Raw genomic sequence first — 18466 nt, 5'->3', positions numbered from 1 at the left:
GAGCACATGTCTGCAAAAAAACCCAAAAAAACCCTCTCTGTATCTTTGTTTTGTGATCTGAGGTGTGCAGGTTTATTTTAGGATGTCAGGCTCATAAAACACACACACACACACACACACACACACACACACACACACACAGTGGAATTTACAGTGTGTGTGTGTGTGTGTGTATTTGTGCATACACACAGTTTTAAACATCTGGCTGCTGGTTTATATTTTCATACTTAATCTCTCCTCATCGTTTCAGAGCTGCCTACGAACTTTAACAACTTGTTACACACCTTCTTGTGGACGGCCTGCAGCTGAGGAATGTTCAGATTTTATCATCACAGTGTGTGTGTGTGTGTGTGGTAGTAGTGGTTAATGAGTGTTACCGACCTATTCAGTGCATGGTGAGATTTATTTTCCCTTCATTCCCTTTTGATAATCCTAAACTATTAAAAACCATTGAAACAGACATACTGTTTTAAAGGAATAGTTCAGCATTTTGGATAATTACACGTATTTACTTTCTGGCTTGTTGCATGTGAGAATCAGGATCATTTTCATAGTTTTTTCTGTCTTTACATACTTCATGTATTCAGTGCATTGTGAATTCCCTTTTGATTATCTCAGTCGTGTTAGAATTAAAACAGACACTAACTTAAAGGAACAGTTCCACATTTGGGTAATTACGCTTTCAACAGGTAAATATTTTAGCTTGTGTGCTTTTCTTTCTCTTAGAGAGAGAGAGAGGGAGAATATTATTTCCCAACATGCTGAATTATTCTTAAACAGGTTAAAACTCCTTCAGAGCTTCACTTTTTCATTACAACATTAAAACATTTGTTCACCTGACAAACATGTAGCCCTCATATGGCTGTTAGTTTTTTAGTCACCAAGGCAACAATTAAATTAAGTGAGAACTACATTACTTCTATTATTCCTTTTTTCCCTTTCTTAATGAACTAATCACAAGATCAAATTAAACTTGTTCTCTTTGCTACTGCTCGAAATCTGTGGATATGTCACTTTCTCTATAGAAAGTAAAAAAAAAAAATATTGCGATACTATTAATGTAAGGAGTGTGTCAGGATATTGTCAGGCAGTTGTCGGAACAATGCTGCAAAGTTTTTTTCGTTTCATGGTGATTTAGAGCTATAGAGAAAATAACACAATCCATCACTGTCTTGATTTGCAGAGACTTGAGGCTGTAAAACGAGTTAGAACTACATGCTAAAGACACTCATATGGCTGTTTGCTTTTTAGTCACCAAGACATTTCATCAATCATTTAAATGAAGTGAGAACTACATTAGTCACATTTTACTTATTTCCTCCTTCTTAATGAACTAATCATGAGTTAAAATTAAACTCGTTCTCCTCTTTGCTACGGCTCTAAATCTGTGGAGGTGTCACTGTCTGAGCTACAGATTCTTATAGAAAGTCTTGTGTAGATGCCATAAAGAGAGGACGGAGCAGCTGGAGACTCACAGGTTGGCATCTCGCTGCAGCAGCATGGCGGGACACGTTACTCCGCCTTGGAGCCTTTGTGTGCGGAGCCTCTGAGGTAGGTGTTGTAGAAGAAGGAGGCAAACAGGAGCAGGTAGCTGAGGTACATGAGGGAGCCCCAGGTGATGTTGTCCAGGGTGGAGGTGCAGTGTTGGTGGTGCATCCAGCGGTAGACCAGGCCCAGCACCGTCAGCCCCATCACCATCTGCAGGATCTGCGTGGCTGTGATGAGCATGGCGAAGGGCCGCGGCACCCGCAGCCCGGCCGCCCGCGCCGTGTAGTACGAGTACATGAGGGAGTGGACCACGTAGTTCATGGTCATGAACCAGCCGCCGCCCGCCACCTGGTCCTTGTAGCAGTACCAGGAGTACAGCAGCACGGTGATGTGGTGGTACCAGTGCAGGAAGATGAGACGCTGCTTCCTCAGGATGATGAACACCGTGTCGCCTGCAGAGAACAAACACCAACATCAGCCTCCAACACGCGTTTCTAAAAGGATTATTGTTATTCTGAACTTCTAGTCTGATTGTCACACCGCGGTGAGGGATGTCTTGTCTTGTTTTTTTTTGTCTTGTGAATTTACGGTTTTATTTTGAAAAGTAACTTCTGGTTTTATTTTGAAATAGTAACTTCCCTCTCGTTTCAGGTCACTTGCCCTTCCCCCTGTGTCAGGTCTGGTGTCTCCCCTGATTCCTGATTGTTTCCACCTGTGTTCCCCTCCCCCGTGTGTATATAGTCTTTGTCTTCCTTGTCCATGTTGACAGAGTATTTGTCGTCCTGTCAAATACCTCCAGCCTTGTTCACAGTCCTGTCTTGTACCAAAGTTAAGTGTGTCAAGTTTTGTTTATTGAATACTTTTCCTCTTTAACAGAGTGATTTTTTGTTCATAGTTTTCTGGTTAGCTTCTTTTATTTTCTAAGTCTAAGTAATTTTTTGTAGCATTGTTTTCCTCCCTTTGGAGCGTTTTTTGTTTGTAAATTTTGTAATATAAATTAGAGTAGATAGTTTCTTAGCCATTGTGCTTTTCCTCTTCGGAGTGATTTTGTATTTCCTTTTAGATCAGAAGGGTTTTCCTCCTTTGGGAGCGCCTTTTGTTCTGTGTTTGTTTTGTGTTCTTGTCGTGTCTTCGGACCATCTAGAAGTTCATAGCCTGTTTATTTATCATTGCTGTTTAAAGAGAAATCTATTCAGATAAATAAACCTGTCATTACTGCTGCCTATCTGCATCTGAGTCCTCCTTTTTGCCCAAGCCTGACACTGATGTATAATCTTGTTGATTTATTCTTTGGTCAGACAGTTCCAGAAATCATAGATTCAAAAATCATGGAAAAAATTATTAGATCACCCTTGTTTTCTCCTTGCTTTCTTGTTCATTTTAATGGCTGGTACAACTAAAGGTACATTCGTTTGGAGAAATATAATGATAACAACAAAAATAGCTGATAAGAGTTTAATTTAAGAGCTGATATCTAGATATCTTTCCATGGTTTTCTTGATAATGATTTTGGTTATTATCATGGATTCGCTTTTTTACCCATTTTTTTCCATGGATGTATGTTGGATTTTATCTTTGCCAGTAAACAAATTTCATGAAAGACTTAAAAAGTCTCAATTACATGATCTGAACAGTGAACCAGTCCCTGTTCTACCTGTAGTAAATGCTTGTTTTGAGGAACTTTTCTACTTAATTCTTTGGAATTTACAGATGCATTAAATAAAGCATAACCAGCAAAACCTAATGGATTCACACTGCACCATGAGCATAATATATAAAAAGCAGTATCATATCACCTCTCTCATTAAGTCGACGTTGCTATAAATAGAGTGAGACTCGGCAGGAAACCACGAGTCAGCTGACCAAACAGTAAACAAACATCACTGTTCACAGACTTCAGACTGGATTCACTGCAGTCGTGTTCACAGTTTTCAGCCGAGCAGTGAGAAGATGAAGGCACTCTTCTCTTCCTGTCTGCAGCAGAGGAAACTCTGATATCAATCATACACTAATGGGTTTTTCTTGCCGCCTCAGCATCTGCTTCAGTTTCCCGGAGCTCTCAGGTCTTAGTATCGGACAGAGAGACAAGAATATCTCACAGCCGGCCAGAGAACACGCAGCTTCAAAAAGAACTGTTTGCTGATAAAATAAAGTGCCCCGAGGAACGTGCCACAATGATTCGGTCGCTCAAGATCAAAGTTTCTGTCTGTCACTGAAAGAAAAGACTCAGAGCATCACTGCTGCTCCCTCTGAGGCCAGTGACATGCATACAGTAAATATCATGTTAAAATCTGGTTAAATATTGTTAAAAAGTAACAGCTTTTATCACAATAAATAACCATGTTTCAACAGCATTTAAATGCATCAGTGTCTGCATGTAATTAGGTTTTATCATTAAAACACAGTGATTTAAAACAACCAACACATCTAAAAGAACATGATTTTTTCATCCAGATTTAACTCAGTCTACATCTCTTTTGACCTACAGTACATCTCCCGTAATAGAGATGGAGGGCTCACCCAGCTCGGGGGCCTTGCTGATGGCGAAGGCGTAGGCCCAGAACTTGGTGACGGGGCCGCTGTAGAAACTGGTGTCACACACGGATTCTCTGAAGCCGCCGGTGGTGATGACGTGCAGCATGTAGAGTCCGGTCCGCAGGGCGCCGACGATGCTGCAGAGGCAACACAACATGCAAACACATCAGGAAACAGTTTCAAATCATACAGTTTTTATATTTTAGTTAAATGACCCAGTATTAGAGGTGGGGAAAAATTAATACAGCATAGTATCGCAATAATTTGCGTGGCAAAATTACATCGATTCATGGCGCCAAGTATTGATTTTTAGCATTAAGGCGGCCGGCTGAGTATTTTCCTAATTTTTAGGTAACATAGATACTGGTACCATATGAAACTAGAAGAACTAAGGAATCTATAGGCACCATCTGGTCAGGATATCATGTCGGGAAGCTGAAATAATGCTGCAAAGTTAGACGAAATTTCTTGTTTGTTTGGGGGGTTTTTTAACCAATTTTTAATTATTTCTTTCTAAAAATAATTTTACATTAAATCTAAAGTTTCACTGTAAGTTTTTCTGCCTTCAGAAAAAAGTATAAATTACCAGAAAGAAAAAAAAATTACCAGAAAAAAATCAACATTTCCAGAAAAAAAGTCAAAATTAAAATAAAAAAAATTAGAATTACCAGAAAAAAAGTCAAAATTACCAGAAAAAGTCAAAATTACCAGAAAAAAGTCAAATTACCAGAAGAAAATAGAATTACCAGAAAAAAAGAAAGAAAAATATCCGTCAGGATATCGACGAGGGATTTCAGCTCCATGCTAAAGACACTGGAACCAGGTATGTGACTGTCGAGATGTTATTTCACCATATCAAAGCTATACAGAGTTACTTGGTACACTTTTATTTTTCTTCACTTTTTCTTAATTTTTCTTGACTTTTGCCCTCTGGTTTGACTCTTTAGAAAGTACATATTTTCATTTCTAATCCTGTGTTTCACCTTCTTGGCTTCTCAAATTCATTCCAACTTATTACCAAACTGCTTTCAGGTGTTGCTACAACATGGGACGAGCCATAAAAATGCAAGATAATAATGCCAGAAAGTCATAAATAGATCATTCACAAGCTGAAACCTGAAGTGTGCAGGTATGAGGATGTGCAGAGATCAGGGTTCATCATCCTGACGTCATGAGAACACTTTTATCTGACTTTCTGCACTTTCCCCTACATGCAGTGAGTGATAGTGACAGTTTCATGTTTATGTAATACTGGTACACGTATCTGGACTTTCTGTACCAATATCCATCATTACACAACACAAATAACACGTCTTACTGTTGCAATTTAACAGCTATTGTCAGATAGCAATACCTTTTTGTTTATTATACTGATAAAACAGCTCAAGTTAAAGCATGCAGCACGATCATTTCATAGGCATCCCAAAACAGTTTATGCCATCCATTACAGTTGTTTTATTGCCGTTTTAAAATGTGATGGTCTCAATCTGGAGCTCTGATGTATGAAAAACATCCTATTTCAAAGGTCAAGACTGTTCTTTAGACTCTCTGTCACACACTTTAGCCTTAAAAGCTCTGTTAGCCATAACACTGTTTCTCATAAAAAACATCACTGGAGTACAGAGTTCATCCCACATGTCAATGGCTACTCAGCCCTGTAATGTCAATAAAAGCCTCTAAGAGTCCGACAATGTAATGAACCTGAACAGATCACACACTGATCCACAGACTGCAGGAAGGAATTCATCTGCCAAACACACACAGCCCATAGAAAAAATGAGTTGCTCATGTGTTGCTCAATTTCGTCTCTTGAGATCAGTTTGAGCTTCATTCTGTGATCATTTGTTTCTGAATTATTTCTCCTGAGGGACCCTTAGGAGCAAGAGATAAGCTAAAAAGAGACAAAGACATCACTAAGACAAAGGAGGTTGAGTTGAGAAAACCATTTGAGCAATACTTGAGGAGTGGGATAAACTGAGGAGTATGCCCCTGATCTCAATTATGTCTCAGTTATTTTGAAGGAGAATTAAATTGAGAAAAAAACAGACATAATTGAGATCAGGGGTGTACAACTATGAGCTCTCCTGGTTTTCTTGATAATGATTTTGGTTATTAAATTAAGAAAAGAAAGGTTTTCTAATAATTTTTTCCACGACTGTATATCATATATATATATTGTCATATCGCCCAGCCGTAGTGCTTGTTAGTGTCAAATTAGTCAATGTGATTTTGTATCACAATATCTCGATATTTGTTAATTATCACGATATGATGCCAATGAAAGACAATAAATTATTGTATTGAATTATTACCCCAAAGTCAAATTGTCATGTCCGGTATGCAGACAGTTGAGAGAGGGCCGGATTAAGATTAGAGGGAGGGCTGGCCCCCCACAGACCCCCTGCTGACGGAGCTCTGAGCTCAGGATGACTCGCTGCCAAGTAGGTCACAATCTCCATAAACTCTCCTTTTCATTGTGACATTTATCAGGTTCATCACGCCATAAACACAAACGGGGTTTTCCCAACTATTAAGAGATTTTTTACACTACATTCAGAAGTGTAAACAAGCTCGTGAGGTGAAAAGTTCACTTCAATTCTGTGAAAGCTTCGGCAGTTTCTCTGAACGCACAGCAGGTGACCTGAACCCCAGAGAGGAATGTGTTTGTGCCATCGAACTGGTTTTAGTGAACATTCCCCCGCTGCACAGGCCTCCTGCAGGTCAGAGCCAAGATCTAATCGCCCTGTTCACACAGAAATAGTTAGAATTCACTGTCAGATTACTCTTCTGTTGTTTACAGCAAATTAGGAGACAAAAACTATTTATAAAGGGACTGAGAGAGAGTGGAGCAGAAGAGAAGCACTGCAGGCAGAGACCGCTGAGGAAAATATTGGAAAATTCATATTGAGATAACACTGAAAAACTGACATACAACTTGATTAAACTGCTCAAATCTTTATGTTTAAGAGGTTCACACAATTAATGACTTAATCCACATCATCAAATTTACTGTTGTTAAAATAATTTGATTATTCTGCCTCTTGTTAAAATAATTTGTTGTCTGTCTCTGTTGTCTGTCTCTGTGCGTGACGCAGGTCACTATCAAAGGTCACTATGTATGCGTAATCCATTAAACCTTGGTTGTACTAACTATGATTTTGATACAATGATTATGTTTGTGTGTTAATGTTGGTTTAGAAACTGTCATTACTTTAATTAGATATATTCAATTTGCTTAAACTGATTCTACAATCACAAAGAATATATTGTATGTTTCATATTTTAGACTTTGGAATGCATGTAGACATTGAAAAATAAGTGGCTCCAAATTATATCTGTAAGACATAACAAGGCAGAATGTTTGTCTTCACAAGTTTTGATAGCAGGTCAGGACACAGTGTGAAGGGCAGAAATGATTGTTGCCCGGTGACATGACGTGTGTCCCTCTATTGTTTAAAACTGACAATCAAAACTTTTTTTTGCAAGAACATTCTTCAAACACATTTGAAAAAAAAAAGTGCATAACAAGAGCATATTGTACAAGAACTAGTTCCACAGCAGTTTCTGTCCTGTCTCATCTCATATTGTCTGTGTGTGTGTGTGTGTGTGTGTGTGTGTGTGTGTGTGTGTGTGTGTACATGTGTGTACATGTGTGTACATGTGTGTACATGTGTTCTTCTTCATTGGTTGTCCTGCAGTTTGATTGGATGGATGCTGTCGGATCAAAATAATGTGGATGGAATCTGATTGGATGTTGAGCAAACACATCAGACACACACAGACACACACAGGCACAGTGTGTGGACCGGCTCACCTGAAGATGGCGAGGCTGAGCGACCACAGCACCAGCGGGCGCCGCAGGTTCAGCTTGGGCCGCTCCCTCATGAAGTGCTGCCCGCCGAACACGAACGCAGCGTACAGGCCGCAGAACATGAACCCCTTGGTCCTGTGGACAGAAAACACAGCAGCAGTGAGCTGGGTGAGGAGTTTATGTTGTTCAGTCACGGAAAAATGGTTAGACCACCCTTGTTTTCTTCAATTTCTTGTTCATTTTAATTCCTGGTACAACTAAAGGACAAATATAATGATATGATGATGATAAGAGTTTAATTTAAGAGCTAATATATAGACATTTTCCATGGTTTTCTTGATAATAACCAAAATCATTATTATTAAAACCATTGAAAATGTCTAGATATCTGCTCAAAAATTAAACTCTTATCAGCTATTTTGTTGTAATCACTGTATTTGTCCAAACAAATGTACCTTTAGTTGTACCAGGCATTAAAATGAACAAGAAATTAGAGAAAACAATGGTCTAATCATTTTTTCCATGACTGTAAACAGGGCGGACAGAACAATAGAAAAAAACTATGTCCTGAACATTATAACCTTCATGTGGGAGGATTTGTTGCTGCAGGCCTGGGTGTATCTAATAAACTGGCAATTAAGTGTAAAGAAGAATAGGGAACAAACAAGCAGATAATTAATACCCACCACACCTCTGTATCTTAGCAACTGCTCTGATACACCTGCTGCACATGGGAATTTTCAATAATACATTATTTATTTCTGTGATTATTCTAATAAAAAGTCCACATTTTATTACAAAAGAAGACGTTTTTGAACAAGCATTGATTTGAATGATGTGAATGTCGGCCTCTCATGATAACACAGTTTTTAGGACGATAAATTTTCCCAGAAAACGATAGTGTCGTTGTATCGATGTAGTTTTAGCTTTATAATGATATTAGAACATAATAAGTACATCCTTTTCCACAACAATGAATTTTTAAATCTCGAGAATATTAAACATTGGAATTGAAATGTGGAAAAGAAATATTAAAATATCCTAGATAAATAAAACATAAATAAATAAACTACAACCAAAACAAATAAAATACACTTTTAGGCTCTGTTAACAAAACATTGCACTGAGATAATCATAATGTATTATATTATTTTATAACTAAAATAACAGCAGAAAAGGCTGCTCCCAAAATTGAGTTTTTTGGATATTTGTGCTGCCTGTCAAACATTTGCAGCTTTACATTAAACACAAAACAAAAAAGCACAAAAAGTCTATATATTGAGTCCAGAAAAAAACTATTGTGTCCATTTTTAGATATCGAACGATGAGTCGATATAGTAATTATCATGACAGGCCTATGTGAATGGCCTGCTGTACATGTACTTTGAGCTCCGTCAGGTTGCAAAGAGGAAGAATTCAACTTCCTCTAACTGATAAATCACCTCAGTCAGACACTGAAACTAGAGCTGATAGTACAGATGTTATACAACAAAGTTACACAATGAGGGTGAACACACCAGAGAACAAATATGAAACAACCTGTCTGCTCTGTCCTGCAGCCACCAGGCAGGTAAACATATGACATGTACATTATTTCATAACAATAAATTGAGAAATGTGTCTGTCAGCTGATATATAATCAAGGAGGAGGATTAACAGAGATTAGAGTAATGAGGCCTTTTTATCTGCACCGCCCGGTTTATCAACAATATTATTTTACAATACAATTAACAGGCGAAGACAGAGCAGGAAACACCAGAGCTCAGATAACTGGAAGAGATTAAATCATGACTCTGCTGCAAGAAAAAATAGCAAAAATACCAGATTTTTCTCTTTCTTTTGTTTTAAAATTCAGGACTCGTGTGTGTGTGTGAGTCTGAGGTGGTTTGGGTATATCCAGATGATTAATCCAGATTGGCACAATGCATATTAGACTGAGTTAATGCTGCTGCTGCTTGACCCAGTTACTGTTACTGGGCTTCTGACAGACATCCCAGTCCTTCAATTATTGATGCAGGAAAACCTGCAAGAAGCCGGAGCGGTTAGAGACGCACAAGAAGGAACAGATGTATTTAAAATAGGTATATTAGGGCTTCAACTAGGGTTGGGCTATATGGATGTCCAAAAATTGGCCAAAAACAAAAAAAATCATACTATATAGCATGTAGTTTTTTGTCAAAAATGGTGAAATTTTAAAATGCCTAAAAATGCTAAAAATTACTGTATTGTCGTCTGTTGATACATATTAGAGCATAGTTTGTCCAGAAATGACAGAAAAACTCAATATTATGGGATGTCCAAAAATTGGACAAAAAAACGAAAAAGTCGTACTATAGCATGACGTTTTTTGTCAAAAATGGTGAAATTTTTAAATGCCTAAAATTGCTCAAAAAATGACTTCATTTTAGTCTGTTGATACATATTAGAACATAGTTTGTCCAGAAATTACAGAAAAACATCATATCAAAAGTCATATCCTGACATATTTAGGCTGAATATCGATATACGATATTTTAAAAATATATTGTATATTTCTAAATGTGATATAGAATTTGACCGTATCGCATGTATTGATATAGTTAAAAAAAATGTCTTTTATATATAAATGCTGCCCTTACTAGGGTTTGTCATATTTAGCTCTTTTGTAATGTTTGTTATTCTTTTCTCATATAAATATATTTATTACAGAAAAAGATTGCCCTATTTTATTCCATAGACTATTTTTATTTAAATGTGCACTTAATGGAGCTTTGATTTGAAAAAAGGTACTCCTGTTGTTATACAGTATTTGTGACATGTGACATGTCATATTTGACTTTGACAGAACATTTGCTCTCACTTTGCCATAAAAAATATTGGGATATACATATCATATATCGATATTCAGCCTAAATATATTGGGATATGGCTTTTGGTCCATATCACCCAGCCCTTGTCCAACGGCCACTTTATCAGCAAGCAAGGTGTACCTAATAAAGTGGCCGGTGTGGTCTGCTACAGCTGATGGACGTGCTGTGGATCAGAGTCTTTTGCAGACTTTGGTTGGTTTCTGTTAAACTGTCTCCTCTGACCTCTGGAGATTTTCTCTGTAAACTCTACAGATGGTTGTTAGATCAGCAGACCAACAACCACACCATAAAGTCACTTAAATCCCCTTTCTTCCCCGTTCTTCCCCATTCTGTCTGCAGGTCTAAATGCATCGAGCTGCTGCCCTGTGATTGGCTGATTGGTTAGATATTTACATTATTGTTTGGTCTGTAAAATGCCAGAAAATAGAAAATGGCCATCAAAATTTTGTCAAAGTCCAAGATGGTGTCTTTGTTTTGTCAGCCCCCCCCCCAAAAAAACACAAGGATATTGTCTTTGATATAATGTAGAGAAAAGCATTAATTTCCATATTTGAAAATCTGAAAATGGCATTTTGTTAGATTTTTATATGTGAAATAACCTCAACAATTATTTCATTATCAAAATAGTTGGCAAAGAAGCTGTTTCAAGTACAGAGTTAAAAGAAAACTCCTACGTCCCTCTCTATGTAAATTTAACTGATGCATGAAGCTGCTGTCTGGAGGTCTGATTGTGTTTAAACAGCAAAGTGACATGAGGCCTGAGCAGAAGGAATGCTGTTATTCACTTGTTCCTCATGTCTCCATGTTCACATTGTGAGTCTGCAGGACGCCGTGGAGGGGACGTGGACTGTGCTGCACTTTGTCTCCTGAGCTTCATGTTACGTCCTCCCCGCTCAGCTAACAGGAACACAGCTGTGTGTCGTCTAAGTCCTGCATAGCCTTGTGGAAGTGAGGCTGAGAAAAATGTGGTCTAACAGCTGTTATCTCTGTAGGTGAGACAGAGATCACTCCAGCACATTTTACAGGACGGTTTAGTTTAACTTAATGCGAGCAGTGATACATATTTAAGTGTATTTCAATGATGAGATCATCGTTTAACACGACACTGATTGGCAGAGATGATATTGAAGTGTCCACGACAAAGAATGACTTACAGTTATGCAATGACTGATATGAATCTTGCATCACTCTCAGGTCTGGGCCGATTGACACCATGATTTAAACTCTCCTGTCGCAGTCAACAAGCTTAAATATTGTTCCACTAATAACGCTGAAAGTTGGCTGTTTGTGGTTCTGGTCTGCGGGTTCATTAATATTTTTTGCAGTTTCGCTCTCATAAAGAGTCAGGTGGTAGATGCATATTAAAAATGTGAAAACCCCGAGCAGAACATCACTAATAAGGAGGAAAATCAGATTAAGGACAGACTGGCTGAGTGGGTTAATGGACTGTGAATGGGCTCAAAGAGAATAATCAATAAAAAATATATTTTTTAAATTGGATAATATGGTATGGTATAACAACAAAAATAGCTGTTAAGAGTTTAATTTAAGAGCTGATATCTAGACATCTTCCATGGTTTTCTTGATTATGATTTTGGTTATTATCAAGAAAACCATGGAAGATGTCTAGATATCAGCCAAATGAACAAGAAATTGAAAAAAACACAAGGGTGGTCTAATCATTTTTGCAATGACTGTAAAATAAAATTTAAATAATATTTAATAATTTTTTAAAAAGGACAGTATTAGGTCAACCCTGGGACTTGAATATTGTGATTAATATAATTAATATACAATCAAATATATAAAATTTAAATATCATAAAATAATAAAAAAGGACAATAATATGCCTACCCTGGTACCTGAATATAACGATTACTTTGAATAATATACACTTAAATATATACAATTTAAATAATATAAAATAATAATAAAATAAAAACCAATAATATGCCTACCTTGGGACCTGAATATCATGATTATTTTCCGATATAATATATAAACTTTAAATAATGTAAAATGTTTTTAAAAAACAAAAACAACAAACACAGAAAAATAATAGGCCTTGCACGGGACTTGGTCATGATAGGCATAAAGTTGGAGAAATAAAATAAATTGTGTCGATAAGTAATAACTGATTTAAAAAAAATCATTATTCATAAATTTAATTTGAAGTTTTCAGAGACCCGTTGAGAGAGAGCTCTGAATCACTTGTTAGAGATAATAAGTCAGACTAATAAGTTAATTATTAGTCACTGCCGTTCTTGGCGTAATAAAACACCAAGAACACCAGTGACCGTGAACTCTGGAGGTCCCTTGTCGACGGCCTATACCCCAGTAGGGTGTAAGGCAGATGATGATGAATAAGTTAATAACTATGTGCTGTAGCTTATCGTCACTCTGTTAAAATAACGCCTAACTCATTTTTTCAAGTTTTGCAGGAAACACAAAAAACTTCACCTAAAGTGTAACATATGACATTTATTGATCATTTCACTCAAAAAGGATGTAACAAAGGATGGATATTGGCATAGTAATAACACTGTGTGTAAATTATGTAACTTAAGAGAAATAAATGACTTAGGCAATTTTTTGAACATGCCTTTGTGACTTAAGCAAGATATGGTAAGACTTTATTTTGAAGGTGTCTACATAAGAGTCACACAAGCCTGTCAGAAACATGACATGATAAGTATCATGAGCATTAATGTTACTTCAAGTGTCATTAATGTTCATGACACACCCCATGTCATGTTTATGACACGCTCATGTCACTCTTGTGTAGACACCTTCAAAATAAAGTGTTACCAATATTAGTGTCAACAATAAAACACTGATAAACTAAACTGATAACTAAACAATCTCCCTCTAGCTCTTCTTTGCTGGGTTCTTATCTGATGCCTATGAATGTGGCAAATTGTCAAAGAAGTGATGATCTTAAAGGGGTAAAATCACATGATCTGATTAACTGAGGATGTAGGCGATTTTACCATAGGTGGCCAGCGTCATAAGGAAATTATATAGGAAAAAAACAAACAATTTTGACAAAAATGACTTAGGCTATTATTGTAACAGGGTGACGTTATAATACGACATATTAATGCACCAAACGAGCCCCATGTGCAGGTTGACAGACGGTCAGAGTACGGGTCGCCCTGACAGGACATGGGTATGGGTATGATTATTATCATATTATTGTGTTTTTAGCGTTTTGAGAAGCTACATCTCCTACTTTTTACGCACCAGTTCTCCTGCATCCATTCCAGAGCTCGTCTCTCGTCGAAGCGCCGCTCGAAGTCGTACACCGCCAGTTTCAGCTCAGTCCCGTTCATGTTTGTTTCTGTTCCTCAGCCGAAGTTTCTGGAGGGTTTCAGTCCGGAGAAGAGAGCCTGCCGGCGGCTAAAGGGGCACCGCTGCTCGCTGATATTCACCGGATTATCTCCGGTTGTGTTCCGGGACGACAGAAGGATGCGGCGGGACCTCCAGATGTACTTCTGTCTCCTCAGCCGTTAAACAACCGGCTGGAATATATACAATGCTGTTCCGGTTTGAATTTTCAAAATAAAAACGCATCGCAGCTATGACGCAGCAAATGAATATTGACCATTTTTGTTGACAGTTTCCAGCGGGGGAAGAAGAATCCTGACCCCAGACTTTAAGTAAAAGTACTAATGCCACTGTGAAATTACTCCACTACAAGTAAAAATCCTGCATTAAAAACTTCCTGAAGTAAAAATACAAAAGTATCAAAATGCACCTAAAGTATCATTTTAATTTTGAAAAGATAGAACTAATTTTTACAACTTAATTTACTTTTATGTGGTTTGATTAAAATGTTATGCAGAATCACCCCCACTCTGATTATTTTATATATATGTGTGTGTGTGTTTATACACATACATACATACATACATACATACATACATACATACATACATACATACATACATAAATACATACATACATACATATATATATATATTAATATATTTATTAATTAATAAAGAACCTATTTAACTATTATTCTTTTGCAATATCTGTGAAATACAAAATACTGAAAAAAACACACAAAAATATATTAATATATATTAGTAATAAATGCCAAACAACAATAATACAATAGGGATGACAAAAGAAAAAATGCATATCAGGTGTATATATGTGTATATGTCTTATTTTTTTTATTCTTTATTCTGTTTTTATATCTATATGTCTATATGTCTGTATTTTGCTGTTGTGACTAATTTTTTGTTGTACTTGTATGTAATAATCTTAGTCTGTATTGATTTTTCATTAGGTAGTTGTTATTGTTTCTAACATTTTATATAAAACATAGACTAATAAATGAACCAATAAATTGAAATAAGCAGTAAGTTATGGCTTTTATTATGAAGGTATGAGTGATCGTTTCCGGTTCTTCGGGCTGTCAGCGTGCAGTTTGACGTAGTCAGAGCACGTTCTCTGTTCCTCGAGCGTGCATTGATGCAGAGGGGGGCGGGGCTTAGCTGTGACGTCGTATCAGCAGGTGGGAGTGTAACTGGCCCGATCACTCCCAGAGTCCAGTCCGGGTCCAGTCCGAGTCAAGTCCAGTCCAGTCCCAATGAGTCCAGTCCAGGTCAGTCCGGGTCCAGTCTATCACCCAGACACTCAGACCTGCGCCTCTCACTTTTATGCTTCAGCTTCAAGCTATTTGTTTTAAAGGTTATTTAACTTTAATATTTACAGGATAATAAAACCCAAAGCAAAGAGCACATATAGCTTTAGGATTATTGTAATATTAAATGATCACTGAAGGATTCTTGTCTTTTTAACAAACCTGTGCAATATTCCACCTAGAACCATCAATATTTATCTTTTATAATTTTCAACTGTGACATCTCTTGTTTTTATACGCACACATACACATAAAATCCTAAAAATCTTTATTTAATGTAGTGTTTTATTATTAGCAATTTTATTTTTTATCACAATTTTATGGTTTATACTTGTTTTATTAATTTTAGCTTTTAACTGTTTTTCCTATATGTTTATATCAAATGTTTATTTTAATTCTAATTCTTGTATACATATCTTTCATCATTTTATGGCTCCTATAAATAACTTATTACTTTTTAATTAATTATAATTACACATAAATATTTTTTGTTGTCGAGATGAAACCATTAGTTGATTAGTGACAGTGTACAATTTACTCAAGTACTGCAGTTAATTAACATTTTTACAAAGTACTTCTAGTTTATGTTACTTTATAGTTCTACTCCATAAATGTTGCACTTTTCACTCCAATAAATTTGCAGATTATTCATAGCAAATATAAATCAACTAATAAATAATAATGTAGGCTCTTATTATAGGTGCTCAGCAGTTTAAAAAGTTATAAATAATTATAAATAATTGAGTAGACACACTATACTTTGGGCATTTTAAGCTGAGATACTACAACATAATTATTATTTTTTTAAATTTAAACAATTTTGAGATTTTGGATTCTGTTTTGTGGGAAGTAAACATCCAAAATGGTCGTGTAAAAAGTTTATTTGTCTTTTAAAATTGTAAACACAAACAGAAAATATTTGTTTTCTTATTGTCTGAGTGTCCAGTGTTGGAAACATTATATCTATTAATTTATATATAAATTATAATAAATTAAATTCAATCAAATCAAGATTATGATTAGCTTCATTTATTTAAACTATTAAATATTTACAGCTCAGACTCATTAATGGTTTGGCATGTTTACTTTTAAAAAAAGGTTTTTTAAAAAAAGCATTTGCTTATAAATTGTGTTTTATTTTGGATGGTTACCGTGGAAATCACCGGAGCATCTTTCAAACTGTGAGAAAACATCCTTTAGCTGCAGCAGGGTCCCATTAACACTTCATCAGCTCAGTGAAAAATTAAGAAAGACAAGTCAAATATTTTAAAATCTAAGCTCACTTTTTAAAAAAAATCAGCTATTTATAAGTTGGTAAAATGTAAGTGGTCCTCTTGAGATAAGGAGGTGCTTCTTCTTCTGCTTTTTTGTCTTGTAAAAACAGCATTTTTAGTAATGTTAGCATATACTTCTCAGGTCAAACTTTAACATCAATCATAAATTATTACACATTTTTATGAATAAAACTGTGTGTAATTGTGTATTAATAAGTTGAAATTAGTCAACTGGCAGCATAATTTACTTCTTGCTATAATTTGGGTTTCTCTTTTTTAAAATGCTCTGTTTAAATTATTTAATTTAAGTTTTAATTAACTACTTAATGTAGTTTAATTTAATATTTGATTCAATAGTACCCCATTGTCAACCAGCAGCAGAATTTCTTCCTTGCTATTGTTTTATGTTCCTTTTCTCACAATTTTAGTTTAGTTTAATATAGTTACTTGGAAAAGTGTTTATATATTAAATCAATTCTATTCATTTTCATTAATTCCATTCATTTTTTTAAAAGTTATTCATCAGAAGAATTCAACTTAATTTTAGGTTTACTTAAAAAACTGTGTTATTCTGCACAAAAGACATGTCTGAGTTGTTCCCACTTCTAGACATGATTGTGCTGATTTCAAGCCATTTTATTTATTTATTAAATTATTTATTATTATTATTATTATTTTCTGTACTTTGTGTGTGTGCTATACCAATTAAATAAATATTGTCTCACACTCTTTCTGTCTCTCTGTCTGAACATGTCTGCTTCACGGCAACAGATGACCACACGCCCAGTCGGACCGAAAGAGTTTTACGGGAGGACAAATGGATCCACATCAGCGTGCTGACACCGTGGAGGAACTCCAGCCTGCAGGGCCTCATCAGCATGTCCACACTGGAGAAAGTTGTCACACCTGCAGCCATTGTGGGAAGACCTTCACTCAGCATGACACTCTAAAGACTCATCTGCTGATCCACACTCGAGAGAGAGACGCTTCATCTGCGAGCAGTGTGGGAAAAGTTTCAGTAAAACTTCAAATTTAAATCATCACCAGCTGATTCATACTGGAGAGAAACCGTACACCTGTGGGCAGTGTCTGGCGAGTTTGGGGCTTCCTACAACTTTCAAGGTGTCTCATACTGGAGAGAAACCGTTTGCTTGCGAGTGGTGCAGGAAAAGATATACTCAACAAAGTACCCTAAAGTATCACCAGATCAAGCACAGGTTGATATCATGAAAATATTTCAATTATATTGACATTGCATGCAACTTAAGTCGTCTGTTGTTATTGTTGCTATACATCATCAAACCACTCACTCAAATTTAAGCTGGGTTTGGATTATTTGACTTTTTGGATAAGTTTTTATACACATTGTTTTGTGTTTACAGTTTGCAGACAGTAACCTAAAGCTGTGGCAGTAGAACTCATGAAAAATATACTACTATTTAGTTGTGAGACATTTGTTACCATTATTGTAATTTTGACCAAGAAAATACATTACAAATATTATTGTTATTTTTCCCAGTGAACTGCAGCACTGATGCAACCCCGAGGTAAATATTCTGCACTGTGAAAGAAAATCTGGCAGTGTTTCATAAAGTAAATCGGTTTTGCTATAAAATCGGTTTTGCTATAAAAAAAGATTACATATTATCCAAAACAAAAATCAAAAGTGCATACATAAAGTGCCTTCTCGGATCAAGAGCTGCTAGAAAATCATTGTTTTCTTCAATTTCTTGTTCATTTCAATGCCTGGAACAACTAAAGGTACATTTGTTTGGACAAATATAATGATAACAACAAAAATTGCTTTTAAGAGTTTAATTTAAGAGCATGTGTGGATCCTCTGCTTGCCTTGTGC

The 18466-nt window shown here is 36.1% G+C and overlaps 1 protein-coding gene across 1 annotated transcript; it reads right to left on the bottom strand.

Annotated features, from left to right (window-relative positions):
- Positions 1-1274: 1274 nt before the first annotated feature.
- Positions 1275-14220, bottom strand: LOC131959178 (elongation of very long chain fatty acids protein 6-like). The gene is made up of 4 exons (XM_059324279.1): positions 13927-14220; positions 7838-7969; positions 4009-4160; positions 1275-1940 (listed from the first exon to the last, which is right to left on the bottom strand). Exons 1-4 carry the CDS (start codon positions 14013-14015, stop codon positions 1513-1515), a joined length of 801 nt encoding a protein of 266 aa, XP_059180262.1. The 5' UTR covers positions 14016-14220; the 3' UTR covers positions 1275-1512.
- Between the last annotated feature and the right edge of the window lie 4246 nt (positions 14221-18466).

The sequence above is a fragment of the Centropristis striata genome, chromosome 21, assembly GCF_030273125.1.
Source record: "Centropristis striata isolate RG_2023a ecotype Rhode Island chromosome 21, C.striata_1.0, whole genome shotgun sequence".
NCBI classification, from domain to species: Eukaryota; Metazoa; Chordata; class Actinopteri; order Perciformes; family Serranidae; genus Centropristis; species Centropristis striata.
Note: the sequence above shows the minus strand (reverse complement) of the source record. Positions and strands in the feature narration are given on the sequence as shown.

Excerpts from the sequence above, each read along its gene's own strand:
- LOC131959178 (XM_059324279.1), bottom strand. The coding sequence starts at position 14,015 with ATGAACGGGACTGAGCTGAAACTGGCGGTGTACGACTTCGAGCGGCGC. Across the intron at positions 7,970-13,926 it reads GAATGGATGCAGGAGAACTG|GACCAAGGGGTTCATGTTCT; the intron begins GTGCGTAAAAAG and ends TTCTGTCCACAG. Across the intron at positions 4,161-7,837 it reads CTCAGCCTCGCCATCTTCAG|CATCGTCGGCGCCCTGCGGA; the intron begins GTGAGCCGGTCC and ends TTGCCTCTGCAG.